The sequence below is a fragment of the Ichthyophthirius multifiliis genome (genome assembly GCF_000220395.1).
Source record: "Ichthyophthirius multifiliis unplaced genomic scaffold scaff_1120509250951, whole genome shotgun sequence".
Taxonomy (NCBI): domain Eukaryota; phylum Ciliophora; class Oligohymenophorea; order Hymenostomatida; genus Ichthyophthirius; species Ichthyophthirius multifiliis.
The window spans coordinates 1-17,468 of NW_004086346.1; the positions used below are offsets into that span (position 1 = coordinate 1).

General features: G+C 15.5%; 1 protein-coding gene across 1 annotated transcript, besides 13 other annotated features; it reads left to right on the forward strand. All coding sequences in view use genetic code 6, as the record gives it.

The window, feature by feature from the left end:
• Nucleotides 1-29: a microsatellite.
• Nucleotides 30-731: 702 nt separating this feature from the next.
• Nucleotides 732-782: a microsatellite.
• An 89-nt stretch (nt 783-871) lies between these two features.
• Nucleotides 872-924: a microsatellite.
• Nucleotides 925-1,600: 676 nt separating this feature from the next.
• Nucleotides 1,601-1,654: a microsatellite.
• A 10,076-nt stretch (nt 1,655-11,730) lies between these two features.
• Nucleotides 11,731-11,783: a microsatellite.
• A 581-nt stretch (nt 11,784-12,364) lies between these two features.
• Nucleotides 12,365-12,421: a microsatellite.
• A 135-nt stretch (nt 12,422-12,556) lies between these two features.
• Nucleotides 12,557-13,887, forward strand: IMG5_117470 (ornithine decarboxylase, putative; the record flags this gene model as incomplete). Its single annotated transcript, XM_004034543.1, has 1 exon — nt 12,557-13,887. A coding segment is annotated over one exon (1,056 nt), but the record flags the coding sequence as incomplete, so codon positions are not given.
• Nucleotides 13,888-15,990: 2,103 nt separating this feature from the next.
• Nucleotides 15,991-16,029: a microsatellite.
• Nucleotides 16,030-17,191: 1,162 nt separating this feature from the next.
• Nucleotides 17,192-17,282: a microsatellite.
• Nucleotides 17,194-17,272: a microsatellite.
• Nucleotides 17,196-17,246: a microsatellite.
• Nucleotides 17,283-17,292: 10 nt separating the features above from the next.
• Nucleotides 17,293-17,409: a microsatellite.
• Nucleotides 17,299-17,384: a microsatellite.
• Nucleotides 17,308-17,361: a microsatellite.
• Nucleotides 17,410-17,468: the final 59 nt, after the last annotated feature.

A 17,468-nucleotide genomic window follows, 5' to 3' on the forward strand; every position in this document is an offset into this window, starting at 1 on the left:
CCCCAACCCCAACCCCAACCCCAACCCCATAACCCCATCACTAACTTCATTCCCAAAACCTAACCCCAACTTCAACCCCTTAACTCCAACTCTATTTATAACCCCTAACCCCAACCCTAACTTCATTATCAAACCCATACTAATCCCAATCTCATTCTTCAACCCAAAATTTCTATTTCTTTAAAATTAATAATTATAAATAAATTAAATTATTTCATTATAGATATTTGTCATAAATATAAAATCAATTTTTAAATATGTAATTTCATTTTAATATCTTATGTATATAAGAATTCAGCTCTAAGATAGTTCATTTTATTTAAAATGTAATGAATCTATATATTTCTCTAAAATTATTATTATTTTATCTAATCTAAATTTATTAATATTTTTAAATTTATATTCGAATTTTTATTTTAACTTCTCTGTATTAATAATAAATTTAAAAAAATACATCTATATTTTTAATATTTTTTGTTATTAATATAGTGTAATTTTATTTAAGTTTTTATATATTAACTTTATTTTATTATATTTTAATTTTATAATATAGTTATTGTTAAGTTTTTTTATTTAAATTCAAGAGCAATAATTTTTATTAATTATTTTATATTTCTAATAAACTAGAAATGCCAGAAATTAAAATCATAAAATATTTAAATTAATTTTTTATATAAATTTAATTTATTAATTATTGATTTATAATATAATAAATAGAATATGACTTTTGAATATATATAAATATATATATATATATATATATATATATATTTATATATATAAAAAATATATGTATTTAATATAATTTGTTTTATACAATATTTATGATATTTATTCAAAAATAAAAAAATGTATCTTTTTCTATAAATAATTTTAATAATATTTTTTTCATAATAATATTCTTTTTAAGTAATTTATTTTTAAATATTTTTCCTATTTTTTGTTTAATCATTAAATCATTTTTTAATTTCAGACATATTTATATTTAGTCTATTAATAACTGGAAATTTATATTAATTTTAAAACTAAAATTAATACATATTAATATTTCTCTTTTATATTAATATTTCTTCTAATTCTTCTATTTCAATTATTTTGATAATTTATGATTTAATTTTTCAGTATAAAATTATTAGTATCTTTTTAAAAAAATTTAAAGAAATATTGATTTGAATTTGTTAAATAAAATTATATATGCAAATTATACTTTTAGTTAAATTAAAATAGGTATAAATATTTTTAATTAAAAAAAAAATCTTTCTTTGAACAAAATAATATTTTTATTCTAAATTTTTCTGGAATAATAATTTTCTTAAGTATAATACACTTCTTAATCTATATTTTAAGAATACAAATCAATTTTTTTTTCTCTTTAAACTATTTTAACTGATTGCGAATATAATTTTTTTTTTTAACACAATTATTATTGGTTGAACGAACTAGAATCAGCAATTTATAACTTTAAATATTTAAGCTATTCAAAAACTACTTAATAAATAATTTTCTTTTTATTTTATAAAAACATAAATTCTTTGTGTATGCTAATTAAATTTGCGGCTAAATTATTAAAATAAATTTTTCTATCGTTGTTAAAAATACAAATTTAATTTAATTTAATTTAATTTAATTTAATTTAATTTAATTTAATATTAATGAATTTTTATTTAATTAGTTTTTTTTTTATTAAAATTATGTTATTATTATTGAGTAGTGTTTTTAATTATTTTAAAGGAATAAATTAAAATTTTTAATAAAATATTTTAAATATTATAAAATATTAGTTATAATATTTTCACAATAATAATTAAAAATATAAAAATAAAAATATAATTATATATATATTTTATAAAAAAAAAATTATATTTAGATTACAAAATTTGTATTATTTAAACTAATATATAATTAATAATTATAATGCAATATATTTTTTTTTAAATAAAAATAAAATAAACATATTAGTTTAAAAAGTTAATCACACATTTTATAAATATTCAATAACTTTAAATTAGTAAATATTTTATATTTTTTGAAAAATTTTATATGAAAATAAAATATGACAAAATTTTAAATGGTTAAATATTTAAGTTTTATTAATATTTATAATACCTATTTTTAGAATAATTTATTAACGTAAATAAATAACCTATATTTTATGTATTATTCGTACTTTTATTATAAGTATAATTTTTAATAATTTTTCATATAAATATATAAAGTATATTTTTTCTAATTATTTATTATTTAACTTTTTTATATAAAAAAATAAAATTTAGATTATTCTATAAAAATTATTTTCATTAATTTGTTAATAATTAAAAAATATATTTTTCTTTATAAATTATAATTAATATTTTTTTATAATAATATTAAATAAATTTAAAGTTAAAAAAATATATAAATGAAAATTTAAAAATAACAAAAAATAAAAATAAATTAATACATTTATATAATTGATATTATATAAAGCTATATTTTTTATAAACATTATTTTAATTTAAATATTTGTGATTTAATTTATAATATAAATCAAAGTCTAAGTTTTTTAAATTTTACTTAATTTATAATATGAATAATTTATTTTAATGCATTTTCGAAAAATTGTTAAAATTTTTAGTTTATTACAAAAACAATAATTAAATAATTTTTAATTAATAATATTAATTATATAGGTTATTATTTTATGATATTTATTTTTAAATTTTATATAAACTTGATTTTTAAAAAACTAATAAATATAATATATTTAAAGAATAATAGTATTAAAAAAAATTAATATATTTTTTTTTTATTAAAAATAAATTTAATTTCTCTAAATAATTATTAAAATAAAAATATAGACTTAATTTAAATATATGCGAGAAATTTAATTTAGGATACTATATTTTTATATGATTGTTGAAGAAGAAAAGTATTTAGACAACTCATATGAATAAGATTAATAAATTTATATAATTGATTTAAGTTAATATATAAATGAAGGCCTTATAGATAACATAAATTATATGTACATAGTTCGTTTATTATAAGAAAATTAAGCAGATTTTATAGAAGAAAATATTTAAATTTATGATGAAGAAAGAGGATGGTAAAAGCTGAGATATGATTTTTAATATAGCTTTGTATTAGATTAATATCTAGAGGAAATACTTTTAAGATTAGAATCAAAAGTGAAAAAGCAATTAAAGGAATAATTAAAAGAAAGAATAATTAATTTATAAAACCAAGTAGTTGAAACCATTTAGGAAAATTAAATAATAAAAAAATAATACAATTAAATAATATAAGAAGCCAAAGAAATAGTTGATAAGCGATATGAAGAAATAAAACAATTATTAAATGAAGAAACTTAATCACCATATCATATAAAATACCAAAGTTAGAAGATAATTAGTACAACAAATAATAATTATAGTGATAGTTTTTCTTCAAGATTTTAAGAATTTTTAGTATAAAATAGGAAGCTTAGTATTGATGAAAATTTAATTTATAATTAAAGCAATAATAAATAGACATAATTCAAAAAGACGAGTACTAATTTTGGTAAAAATCAAATATTAGATGAAATATTAGAAGAAAGTGTTAAAAGCAATAATTATTTTTTATAAAAAAAAGATAGTTCAAACATAAGCTTTTAATAAAATTAGGAAATAAATGACTCAACTTAAATAAAAAATGAATAAACAGAAACAAACTTAAGTATTGATTAGTAAAACCCATTAAAAAGTTAATAATAAAAAAATATTAATTTGTTTAAAAATATTTCTTTCGAAAATATGAGTTCTTAGAGTTAGAAAATTGTTTTCTTCCCATAATTGGAGAATTATTCTGCAACAAATCTTTCAAATAAATAAATATTAATATCTAAAAATAATTCTATAAATCAAGAAACTTTTAGTTTTAATAAATAAAGCAGTTTAAATATTGGAGAAAATACAAATTCAGCATCATCATAAAATAGAACAATAAATATTGTACGTGAAAAAATTGATAAATATAAAGAAAGACTAGTAACTAAAAAGAATATTACAAATGAATCTTTCGAATACTTTTTGAATTAAAAAGCAAACTAAAATTCTTAGTAAACTGATATTACAATTATGTGTAGTGAACCTTTAGTAAATAAGGTTTTAAATAAATATATTTCGGCTGGAGATCCAGTAGATTATGAAAAAGAAATACTTAGAATAGATTAATTTTTAAGGGACACTAATAAAAAATTAAATTAGATATTTTAGTTGCAACTCTTGATAATTTAGAAAAAGCTCTTAATAGAAACACAAAAATATTACATATTTTATGTCATGGAGATTTTAGTGAAGAATAATAAAAATATTATCTTGCTTTTGAAGATTATGAATCTAAATTAGATGTAGTTACAAGCAGTCGCTTTAAAAACTTTTTTTAAAACAAATAAAATCCTATAAAGCTAGTTTTTGTAAATGCTTGCCATTCTGAAGAAGTAGGTTAAATATTTAAAGAAGCTGGTGTTCCTTTTGTAATAGCAGTTTAATCAGATTTAAAAATAGAAGATGAAGCAGCACTTATATTTTCAAGTAGTTTCTATACTTAATTATTTCTAGGAAAAACTGTTATTGAAGCTTTTAATAGTGCAAAATCTTCACTTATTTCTAAATACCATGAAGGTTGTCGCACTTGTTGTTGTGCACACTCACATACTCCTAATTGTTAGTGGTATATTATTTTAAAAAGTTTATAAATATAATTTAAAAAATAGGTAAATTATAGCTATGGATGGTTTTGATTATGCACATGAATTACATAAACCCAAGTATGGATGTAATTGTAAAGACGCAATAAAATTATATCATGAATATAACTGTGAATGGGCAAGAGATTTTCTAAAAAATATTTCTGATATGGAAAACGTTGATGAATATTTAAATGAAAAATATAGACATAAGTAATAATTGTATGTTTGTTGTTGCCAAAATGAATAAAAGTGCCCTCATGACGAATCACTTAAGTTTAGACTTATCACAAATGAAAACTAAAATCCAAATGTTCCTATTATAAATGCTGATTTGGAGCCTGGAAAAATCATCTACACCAGCAATTATGATTTTTAAAATCCTTTGTTTTAAGATTAGAATAAACTATTTTGTAGGTTTTTTTAATAAAAATATTAATTATTAATTATTTTTTTATAAAGAAATTATGAAATTTTCAAAATCGTTAAAGGGTTAATTAGTAATAAATAAAAAATTTGTAGATTAATATATATTTATGGAGATAAAGGAATGGGTAAGACAGCAGTAGCTAAAAAAGCTGCTTAGCATTTAAAAGAAAGAGGATATATAGAATAAATTATTTATGAAGATTTTTTTCAAATGAAAACAAGAATACAATAATTTGAACAAAAAATGAAGAGAAATTTGCCTTCTAAAGAATTAATATATTCAGAATTCAAGACTAAAAAAGTTCTATTTATACTTGATAATTGTGATGATATTGTAAAATATAATAATTCAAAATTTGAACAGATATTAAATGAGTATATTTAGTAAACTTCTAATGTAAAATTTTTGATTATAATGAATACTAAAACAAAACTAAATTTACAAAGTTAAATTGAATTTGTTAATTTGCCTTATTTAGATAATTAAGGGGTTATTAAAATATTTAAATATTATCTTTAAGATATTTTAAATTAAAAACAATAAAATGATCCCTAATTTATACAAAATTTATAATATTTGATAAATATTATACCAAAGTCACCAAAGTTTATAATAGATACAGTATAAAGTATAAACTCAGGAATCGAAATTGGATAAATATTAAATTAGTTATAATTTAATTAAAATAATAATTAATAAAATAAAGATTTTGATATGATATTTTTTCAAATTAAAGAATTAAAAAACAAACACCCCGAATGTTATGATATGCTTTTGATTTTGAGTCTTTTTCCACATGGAGTATGTGTAGAAGATTTTAAAGAATTAGAAAAAAGAAAAAAAATAAGTTCTGATTGGATAAAAATAATGGAATAATTAACATATTATTAAGCTGATATTATGCAAAATAAAACGTTTAATGAAGTTTATTAACCTGAACTATAAAAATAAGTATCTTTAAAGCGAATTAAAAGTATAAAAGGAAATAAGTATATTGTATCATTAACAAATATAAATGAATAATAAGAAAAAGAAAATAATAAAGATATTGACAAAAAGTTTAAAAACGGATAATATTTCTGGTTTTAAATAAACAGAAGAAAATTAGAAATGAAATCTGTTTTAAATTAAAAAAAGAAAAAAGACGTAATAATATTTACTATAAAAAGTATTATTTCTGAATAGTTAAAATAACCTTATTTTAAAGAAGATATCTTTAACAAAGAAATTATAATTTTGGAATATTTTTATAATTTTTCGAAAGTGCTTCTTGAAAATCTTAAAAAAAGTAAATTTTTTTAAGAAAAGCTACTCGAATATTCATCACTTTCAATTTCTGGAATTTTCGGTCTTTACTTTGATTTTGGTGATCTTTAAAGTAATACATATAAAAATTCTTTGTAAAAATTTTAATTGGAAAATATTGCTTTTTATGAATATGGAGATTTAGATTCAATATAAAATTTTAGTGATGAATAGTTATTTACAGTTTCTATGTTTGAAAAATTTACCCCTATTGATATTTTTAAATTACATAAAAACAATTTTTATTATTATTTTAATGTTGAGGATCATATAGATATTTTTTAGTATATAAGTAAAATTTATTTTTTTCTAAATTTAATAAAAAAAAAATAGGTGGAAATTCTTTTAATTTAAAACAAAGATAGCATTTAAATAATATGATAGAATAATTATGTGTAAATATTCCTTCGATACATAAGTTATTGGATAATTTGGCAATTAGTTTAGAATAATGTAATCAAGCTGAAGATGTTTTAAATTAACTTCTTAAAGAAAGTAAAGAAAACAGTTAATTTTATGTTGCAAAAGCTTAAATACTTTTTTTTAAAATATCTGTATTATACGAGAAACTATTTAAAGATAATGAAATTAATAAAGAATATTTAAATTAAATATTAGAATACTTTCATAATTTATAAGAATTAATAGATAAAATTAATGATGATCCTTATTTTTAAAATGATTTGCTAGTGTATAAAATTTAAAAAGTATATATAAGGAATAAACTTTTAATTTTTTTTTATAAAAAAAAAGTGATATGATAGAAGCTGAATAACTATTTTTAGTAGGAAGTATAATATTTGCATATTATTAATTTGAAAAAAATGAAATATTTTAAGATATAGATAAAATTTTTAAAATTCCTTAAGAATACTAGACTTCTAGATATACTAGAATAAAATATGCATTAGAACGTTTGTTTCCTTTTACTCTTTCTAAGTTAACATAAATAGAATAAAACATAAAAATATATGATTAGTTTTCAAAATTAAAATTAAATTAAGACTCTATTGATATTTTCAAAAGTAAAATATGTCTTCAAATTATTCGACTTTAAGTTTATTTTAAATCTTTTGTTGAAGATTTTAAAATAGATGTTAAAGACTGCATTAATATTTTTAAAAAGTAGCAACTTTATAGTTTAATGATTTAATTAAGTCTTGAATATTGTAATAAAAAACTTTATGAATATTAAATCCTTAGAAAAAATGAAAAAAATAAAATTGATTTAATTACACTTAAAAAAACAATAATTGAGCCAGCTTTATTTTAATCTAAACAGGAATAGGTATTATAATATTCTATTTACTTTTTTTACTTATATTTTTTAACAAGTGTGCTTTAACAAGCTTATATGGAGATTGTAAAAAAGCTATTGGAAAAATAAATGATTAATTACATTAATTAAGCTAAAATGTATTTTAATTCATGATTTCTGCTCCTCTTATTAAAGATTAGAATATTCCTTGTGGTCATACTGTTAGATTAAATACAACCTTTAAATAGAAGTTAATAAGTAAATTTTATATTCAATAATTAAGTATTTATAGTCTTTTTAAAAGACATTATGACATGCAAAATGAAAGAAATAAATATAAAATTCGAAATTCAAACACTAAAAAGATTTAACTAATGTCTTTAGAGAGGTTCAAAAGTAATTACTAATTAAAATATTAAGATAATTAAATTTTTTATATAAAAATTAAATTAAGTTTTTATTTATTTAATGTGATCATATTTAAGAAGAAGATTAAGGAGAAGGAATAATTTTAGAAGAAGAAGAATTACCTATAATGAAATTATATTCAAATAATTAAATAGAAAAATATTTAGAAGAAAATTGTGATAATTTGGGTTAAACTGAAATTTTAATGATTGCATCTTCAAATGCTTAATAAATAGAAAACACTATTATTTAAGCTTTAGAAAAAATAAACAATAAAATAGAAAAAACTAATAATTAATTTTATAAATGTAATTAATTATTTATATATTATTTATCCTATTTTTTTCTTAAATTAGCTCATAATGAATTTTGTGAATTAAAAAAAATACCTACTATAATCACATTTTAAATTAACTAAAGCAATAATTAATAAAAATAGCATAATAAAACTAAGAAAAAAAAAAGAAAAAAAAAATCTGAAAACTAACAAATAGAAAGTTCAGGTGAAAACGAAGATAAACCATATGACGATAAATTATATGAAGATTTTTACTTATAATTTTTTAAAGAATTTGCAATATAATCTTTTGTTATTGAATTTATTAATTAGCTTATACCTGAGAAAAATGAATCACAATAGAATTAAATTTAGAATATATTCAATAAGGCTAAATAAAGTATGCTTGAATAAACAATTAAAATATGCTAATTTATTAAAGATGAAAATTCTTTTTGCAAATATTTAGGTAAATTTCCTTCTTTAAGAATTTCTAAAGATTGGAATGATATGTACAAATAATTATATTTGTAAATTTAATTATATTTTATATTCAATAGTAAATAAGAATTTAAATAAGGAGAGCTAATTGATATTTCTTCAGAAAAACCTCCTACAAATTTAGAATAACTTAAAATAAGAATATCCGGTAGATAATTTGATACTGTTAATATATTAAAAAATGTAAAATAAAAGCCTATAAATATTTATGGAGAAGAAGGGATAGGAAAATCCGTTTTAGGTTAAATGGTACTTTAGAAAAATATATTGTTTTATTTATATATTTATTATAGGTGGGATATTATGCTTATAGTAAAAATTATTTTAGTGATGGAGTTTATTTTTTTGATTTAAGAAAACTTTAAAATTATAATTATGATTTAAAAGTTTATATGGATTCTATTTTGGGTTAAGATTTTAGTTCAGATATGTAAGAATTTTTAAAAAATAATTAGATTTTATTTATTTTTGATAATTATGACGACTTATTGACCCGTAAATATATAAACAATGAAAAAATCGAATACTTTGAATTTATATTCTTTTATTTCTAAAAGTTTTAAATAAAATATATATTAATAACGAAATAATCATTATAAAATTTTGCTTAAAAAGTTAAAGTTTATGAACCCTATTTTTGTTAAGTTATGTATTATCACTAAGTAAAATAATTATCTAAAAAAGAAGCTTTAAACTTTCTAGATTCCTTGATTAATTTATAAAATATAACAATCGAAAAAGTTACCTAAATTCGTAAAAAATTTAGAAAAATTATTAAAAATGCCAAAGGAAATCCTTAAAAGTTGCTAAATTATTTTCGATAAAATATTGAATAACCTAAAATTCCCACCTTTCAAAACGAAATATTCAATAATAAAATTAATTAAATTAAGAATTAAAGAAATGCTATAAGCTTATAGAAAACTCATTAAAAGAACAATAGTTTAAGCAGTAACGATCCTTAAATTTTAAATTGTAACTAACCATTTTAAAATAATAGCCTATAATAAATGAGTATAAGTAGAAGTGGAAAATTAAATTAACTTAAAAATATTAAAAAAATATAATTTTAAAGTGATTGTGAAAATAATAACAAAAGTAATTAAAATATTTCTTTTTATGAATAAAATAATAAAAGTATTTATAATAATTAATTTAATAACTATAGTGATTAAGCATCCTCAAAAATTGGTTTTTTAGAAAAATCTAAATTTTAAAAATAATCTTAACAACAATAATTATCAAATCAAAAATTAACTTTAGAATCTAATGATGCTTCATTTAATAATAGTATTGTTGTTCATGATATTTAAGAATCTCCTGAAGAAAAAAAAATATCTCAAGATTTTAATGATAAATATATATTTAATTAATAAAGCATTTTTTCTCATAATTAATCACATAAATAAAATAATTATTGAAAAGAAAAATCAGAATAAACAAGAAAGCTAATTAAAACATTATTATAAAAAAATTTATATGTCTTTATATTTAGTAAAAATATGAATATCTTAAAAATGTAAATATTTTTATTAATTTATTTTATAATTATTATTTGGTATTTTGAATTTTCTTCTATTTTTTTTAATCTTATATAATTATAATTTTTTTTTAAAATAAATAAATATTTATATTTAAATAAATATAACAGTTTTAAGTGAGATGATACTATTTTTTTGTAAAATATAAAAATTAATTTTATAAATAATTAAATTTAATAATTGTATGTATAAGATATAAAGATAAAAGTATTTTTTGTGGGGAAAGAGGATGTAAAAAATATGATTTGAAGAGCTAAATAGTAATTAAAAAATACATATATAATGAAATACTAAATAAAATTTAATTAACTAGATTACATTTCAAAGAAGTTCCTGTAAATAAATTAGAAAATATTTATTAGTAGGATACATAATTAAAAATGAACTAAATATAATAAAGTTTATATGCTATTTTCAGATTATTGTTATTATTCTATATTTATTATTTTATCCTACTTTTTACTTTAATTTTTATTATATAGATATCTTATTTTGGTTTTTCAATAAATAAAAAATTATTTGGTTGGATATATATATGTTTCTTATTAAAAATTAAAATATTAATATATATATTTAATTATTATTATAAAAAAATTAATTTTTTGTTTTTTGTTTTATATATTATTTAATTATATTTTATTTTTTAGAATAATATTGTTCAAGTATATCTAAAATTATTTTTATATAAACAAAAAGCTTTAAAAAAAATTAATTAAAATAATAAACAAATATAAATAATATTTATGAATTTTGATTTATTTTCTTTTATTTTTTAATTTAAATTATAATATTTTTTTTTATTATTTATATTAATTTACAAATAAAATACTTAAAATTAAGATAATAATTAAAAAAAAAAATAATATTAATAATTAATCTGAATTTTATAAACGAAAATATAATCTCAAAAACTGCTATACTGTTAGCAATCTCTAAAAATATAAAAATAGTTTAACAAAATATAAAATAAATATATTATTGATTTGAATTGTTAATTAAATTAATTTTTTTAAAAAAATTACAAAGAAACAAATTAAAATTTGGTTGATATAATTACTAAAATCTTAATTTATGCTGCAACTAAAAAATTTACACTTTTATAAGCTTATCCATAATTATTTTGATGAATTAAAAATAAAATAATTTAAAAAAAACATAAAAAATTAACAAATTTGTTTGATTTTTGATTTACAAAAAAAATTATAACATAAATTAATTGAATACATTATTAATAAAATAAATATTTCAAATTTATTAAAAATAAATAAATTAAAAATATATTTCAAATATTTATTTAAAACATTAATTTTTAAAAAATATATATGTTTATTTAATTTTTAAAGTAATATATGTTTTCTATATATAATTATTATAATAGAGGGAATATAAAATAATTAGTATTTTATTGAAAAACTAATACTATCATCAATAAAATAATGAAAACAAAACAATTGAATTATTTAATTTTAAAAAATTATATATTGATTTTATATAAAAAATAGTTTATTAATTAAGATAAAAATAAAAAAGATTTAAATATAATTTCAATTACATAATTTATAGATATTTATATTAAAATTATGTTTTCTAAATTATACTATAATTTTATTAATTTTATAATTTTTTTTAAATCTAATTTTTTTTTAATTAAATTTAAATAAATAAATATAAAATTAAATATTATGTTATATTTTTAATTACAAACTAGTAATATTATTATTTATTTTTGAATGATTTATATGTATTTTATTAATAATAACTTATATACATGCACATCATAAGCTAACATGAACATAAATTTAAAAGTATTTACAAATACATTTATTTATCTGTAATAACAAGTAAAGAGAATTCATAAATGTTAAAGATATAAATAAAATATAAAATAGATAATTTTTTAAATACAAAGGAGGAAAAAAAATAACAATAAATAAATTATAAAAAAATATATCAAATTTTTAATATATAAAAAATATTTTATATTTTTAAATAATAATTAAAAAAAAAAAACTAAAAAAAAATTCCTTTTGCAAACAGTTTTTACCTCGTTGATGCAACAGAAAACTACCGTTGAATAATATTTATTTGCTGTTAATAATAAAATAGCTAATAATTGTAAAAAACTAATTTTAAAACCTTTATATTAATTCTCAATAACTCGCAAAACCTACTTCCTTAAAGGTAATGATTCAAGAAAGCTAAAAACTACTCAATGTGAAGAGCTTTTAAAATTTGTTAACTAGGACTAAAAAGGTTAATCTTTTCTTGTTTACAATTCATTTGAAGCTCTAAGAAAGCTCAAATCTTGGCAAGATTAATTGCTTTGGATAAGACCTTTTTATGCTTTAAAGTATAACCAAATATCTCCTTTAGTACATGATTTGACTTTAAATGGTGCAGGCTTAGATGTGTCTTCTTAAGAAGAAATAAGGTAAGGCTTATAAATAGGTGTAAATGCAAGAGATATTATATATTCTAATCCAGTAAAAGAAGAAAAGGACATAATTTATGCTGCTAAAAATAATGTTCTTTACACTACAGCTGACTCTTTTAACGAATTACTAAAAATTTAATAATTAGCACCAAATATGAAGATTTTATGGAGAATTTCTATTCCTGTGGATAATAGTAAAGAGATATCAACATCATTTTTAATAAATTTGGAGATGATATATTATCTATTGAAAATGCTAAGTAAATGCTCAAATACATAGCCTAAGAATTATAGGTAAACCTTCATGGAATTTATTTCCATTTTGGAAGTAGTAAAAACGTATCTAGTTCTTTATTAAAATCAGTCAATATGGCTATAAAATGCATCGAAATAGGCCGATAATATGGACATGAAATGGAAATAATTGATTTTGGTGGAGGGTATCCTGCAGGAGATTTAAACTCAGATGTAATTAATACTCTTAAACTAACATAATAAAATAAGTTAGGATATAAAGTTATTGCAGAACCTGGAAGACATTTTTCTTAGTAAACGTGCTATTTATTTACAAGAATTCTTGCAAAAAGAATTAAATAAGGTAGGTTATGCTATTATTTAAATGATTCTCTTTATCATTCATTTAATTGTATTTTAATGGATGGAAATACTTTTGAAAATAATAATGAATAATTTTATAACATACTTGATAATGTAACTAATTAATAATTTGGAATTTACAAAGAAAATATGATTGAAGGTTCTTTGTTTGGAATGACTTGTGATGGATTAGATGTAATTGCTAGAAATTTAAGTATTCCTCAAGATATTAATGTTGGAGATTGGCTATGTTTTAATGGAATGGGAAGTTATACTTATGGACCTAAAAGTAAGTTAAATGGAATGAAAAGCACAACAAGAATTTTTTAATGGAATTCTGATATTAACTAAAAATAAGAAGACTAAAATTAAATTGGTCGATATGAGTTCCATTTTGTTTGGAATCCAATCCTAATGTCATGATTGAAACATTAAAATCATTTTTTTTCATTTAATAGACTAAAAAATATTATTTAATTTTATTATTTTGTTGATTTTTATCTATTTGTCTATTGATTTTATTATTTTCAAATTTTTAACTATTTTGTGTTTATTTGATATATGATATATAGTATAAATTAAAAAATTAATTTTTATTTTAAAACAATAAAAAAAATATTTTAATAATAACTTTTTTTAGATATATTTTGATTTAGAAATTTTTTATCAATTTTATTACCTTTTATAATAAAATAAAAAATATTTAATTATTGATAAAAAATAGTTTAATGTAGAGGTGTTTATTATAATATATAATAAATATTAAACTTATGATTTTTATATAAATTATAATTGATTTATAAATTTTAAATTTTGAATTCCTTTCGTAGAAAATATAACTAATTAAAGTAAATAATATAATATTTATTATATGGCTATCAAATAAAAATTTATATAAAATAAAAAATGGTATTTTATTAACTAAATTAAATTTACTAATATTTAAGAAAATTATTTTATAAATGTGTTTTATTAATTAGCAAAATAATAGACATAACTTAATAGTTTAAAAATGTTTATTATTAAGCCTTAAAAACAAATATGTAATTTAAATAATATTAAAAAATGATATTTATGCTTTAAATTTTAAATTTATAATAAATCTCTAAACATTTATTTTTGCTGATTCATATATTATTTTACAAAATCTATATATTTTATTCAATTTACGCAATTCTTCTCTTTTATTTAAATAATTTACTTTTTTATTTTATTTTATTTTATTACTTCGTAATTATCAATAACCTAATATTATTATTCTAAATCTAAGGCCTTTTAATATAAATCTTCTATAATTTCATTTTTTTTGTTTGCACATTCTTAATTAACCTTAATTTTTATAAATAATTGAAGTTTTTTATTTTTACAGAAGAAATAACAAGTTTATTTTATTCAATCCTGTTTCTTAGATCATCTAATTCTTCTTATAATTAGTCTATCTTTTTTATAAACAAAAATATGATTTTTTTATATTGAAAAATTAAAAATTTATTGATTTTTACTAACTATTTTTTATTTTATGCGAATTCTCTATAAAAAATATCCATTAATAAATAATATAAAATAAATAAAATTTATTTGATATTTTAATTATTTTATTTTATATTAATTTTTGATTAAATATATAATTCAATAATTAAATTTCAGTATATAAACAAAAAACTTTATATTTCTTATTTTAAAATTTATACATTTAATTTAACTATTGTACTAATTAATTTATTAATAAATATTAGAAATATAAAAAAATTATAAATAAAAATTTTATTTATTGTTAATATGGAAAATAATTATTTCTAAAATTTCATATAAAATAAATTATATTATGTAAAATCTAAGAATCAAAATATATTTATATTTTCAAAAGTATATAGATGATAAAAAATATATATAAAAACATATAAAAATAATTAAAATATCTTTTGTAATTAATTATATTTTAAAGTTATTAAGTTTAGAGGCTAAAATTGAAATAATTGAAATTAAAAAAAAAATTAATAAAATAAATTTATATTTAATTAAAAATTCAAGACTTTTTAGTTTTTTTATTTTAATTTATTAAAAGCATATACTTTTATAATATAAGATTCTAAATAAAATAAAATTTTTTAAAAAAATTAAAAATTTTGTTCATAATTTTTAGAAAAATTAACTAATCTAATAAGATTTTATAATTTTTAATATATTTTAAATCCTAAAATTTTTTCTAAATATTATTTATATATAATTAAATTGAATTTTTAAAATATTTGCATAAAAATTAAATATAATTTTAAAAAATATATATAAATAAAAATAGTTGATATAAAAATTAAATAAATTTTGAAAATAATAGTATTACATTTTTAAAAAAAAATTAAGAGTTAAATTTTAGACGAAAAAAAGTAAAAAAAATAAAAAAATTCTATGAGGGTAATAAATAATTATAATATAATTTAATGTAATATTAACACGTAAAATAATGTAGAAAAAATCTTTAAAATAAAATTAAATATTATATTAAAAAATTATGATTATTTAAAATATAAAAATATATATATTTATATATATATTATAAATATTTTATTATAAAATTAATTTTTTTATAATTTACTATATAAATTTATATATGTTTTATTTCATTATAAATATAATTAATTATTTTTTTATATAAATTAAGCGTTTAAAAATATAATAAATGTATAAATTATATATAGAATTTAAAAAAAAAATATTAATTAATTATAATACAAAAATATTTTTTTATATTATTAAAATATATTAAATAGATATTTTAATTATTAAATAAAAAATATATCAATAAATATGATATTTTATAAATAAAAATTAAAGAATTTTTTATTTCTTAATTATATATTTAATTATTTATGATTCATTTATTAATTATTGTTATATTATTTAACTTTCTAATTATTTAATATTATTTTAAAAATATTTAAATTATTATTTAAATAATAATAATTAATATTAAATTATAATTTATTATTTTTTTAACCAGTATATTTTTTAAAAATTCTTTTTAATTTAATAATTATAAAATTAATTATATAGCCTTATTTAATATGAAAATATATCCTTTTTTAATCAGAATTTTATATAATAAAAACATTTTTAAATATTTCAGATAATTATAAATTCAAATGTAAAAGAATATAAAATAAATAAAATAGAAAATATTTAAAATAAAAAATTACATATTTATTTAACTATTGTTTTTATATTTATAGTAATAATATCTTAATTTTTATAGAAATAAGTATTTTTTTTAATCTAATTTATATTGTTATTATTTTCTTAAGCTAATTTATTATAATTTAATTTATGATTGTAAATTTTTATTTTTATAGTATTATTTGAAAAAAAAATTATAAAATAATTTATTAAAATGAAAAAATTATAATATATTAACTTTATTGATAAATATAATACATAAATAAACATATTTTTAAGTTATTTATTATATTTTTTTTATTTATAAACCTTTTAATAATAAATATATTAAAAAAATATCAATTATAAAATATTTATAATCTTATTATTATCATAATATTGAAAGACTTATTATTTATAATTATGAAAATTATTATTATTTTATAATTTTATTATTTAACTATTTTGAAAAGATATTTTTTATCATTATTGTTAATAATTAATTATAATTTTTATGAATTCCAAATATATAAAATCATAAAAAATAAAAACATATAAATTTTAAGTAATTAAAAAATAATGATATATAAAAAATAAAATTAAATAAATATAAAAATATAATAAAAAATATAATTAATTATATTATATAAAATAAATTAAAAAAGCTAAAATTTTAATTTCTTTATTATTTTTAATAATATTTATTTATAAAATATTATTTATTTATTATTATAAAAATATTTATATTATTTTTATTTGTAATAATTTTAATTATATAATTTATTACTAATATTATTATTACAAATAACTTATTATGCATACAATCAAAATTTATTTTTTATAAACAAAGCATATAATT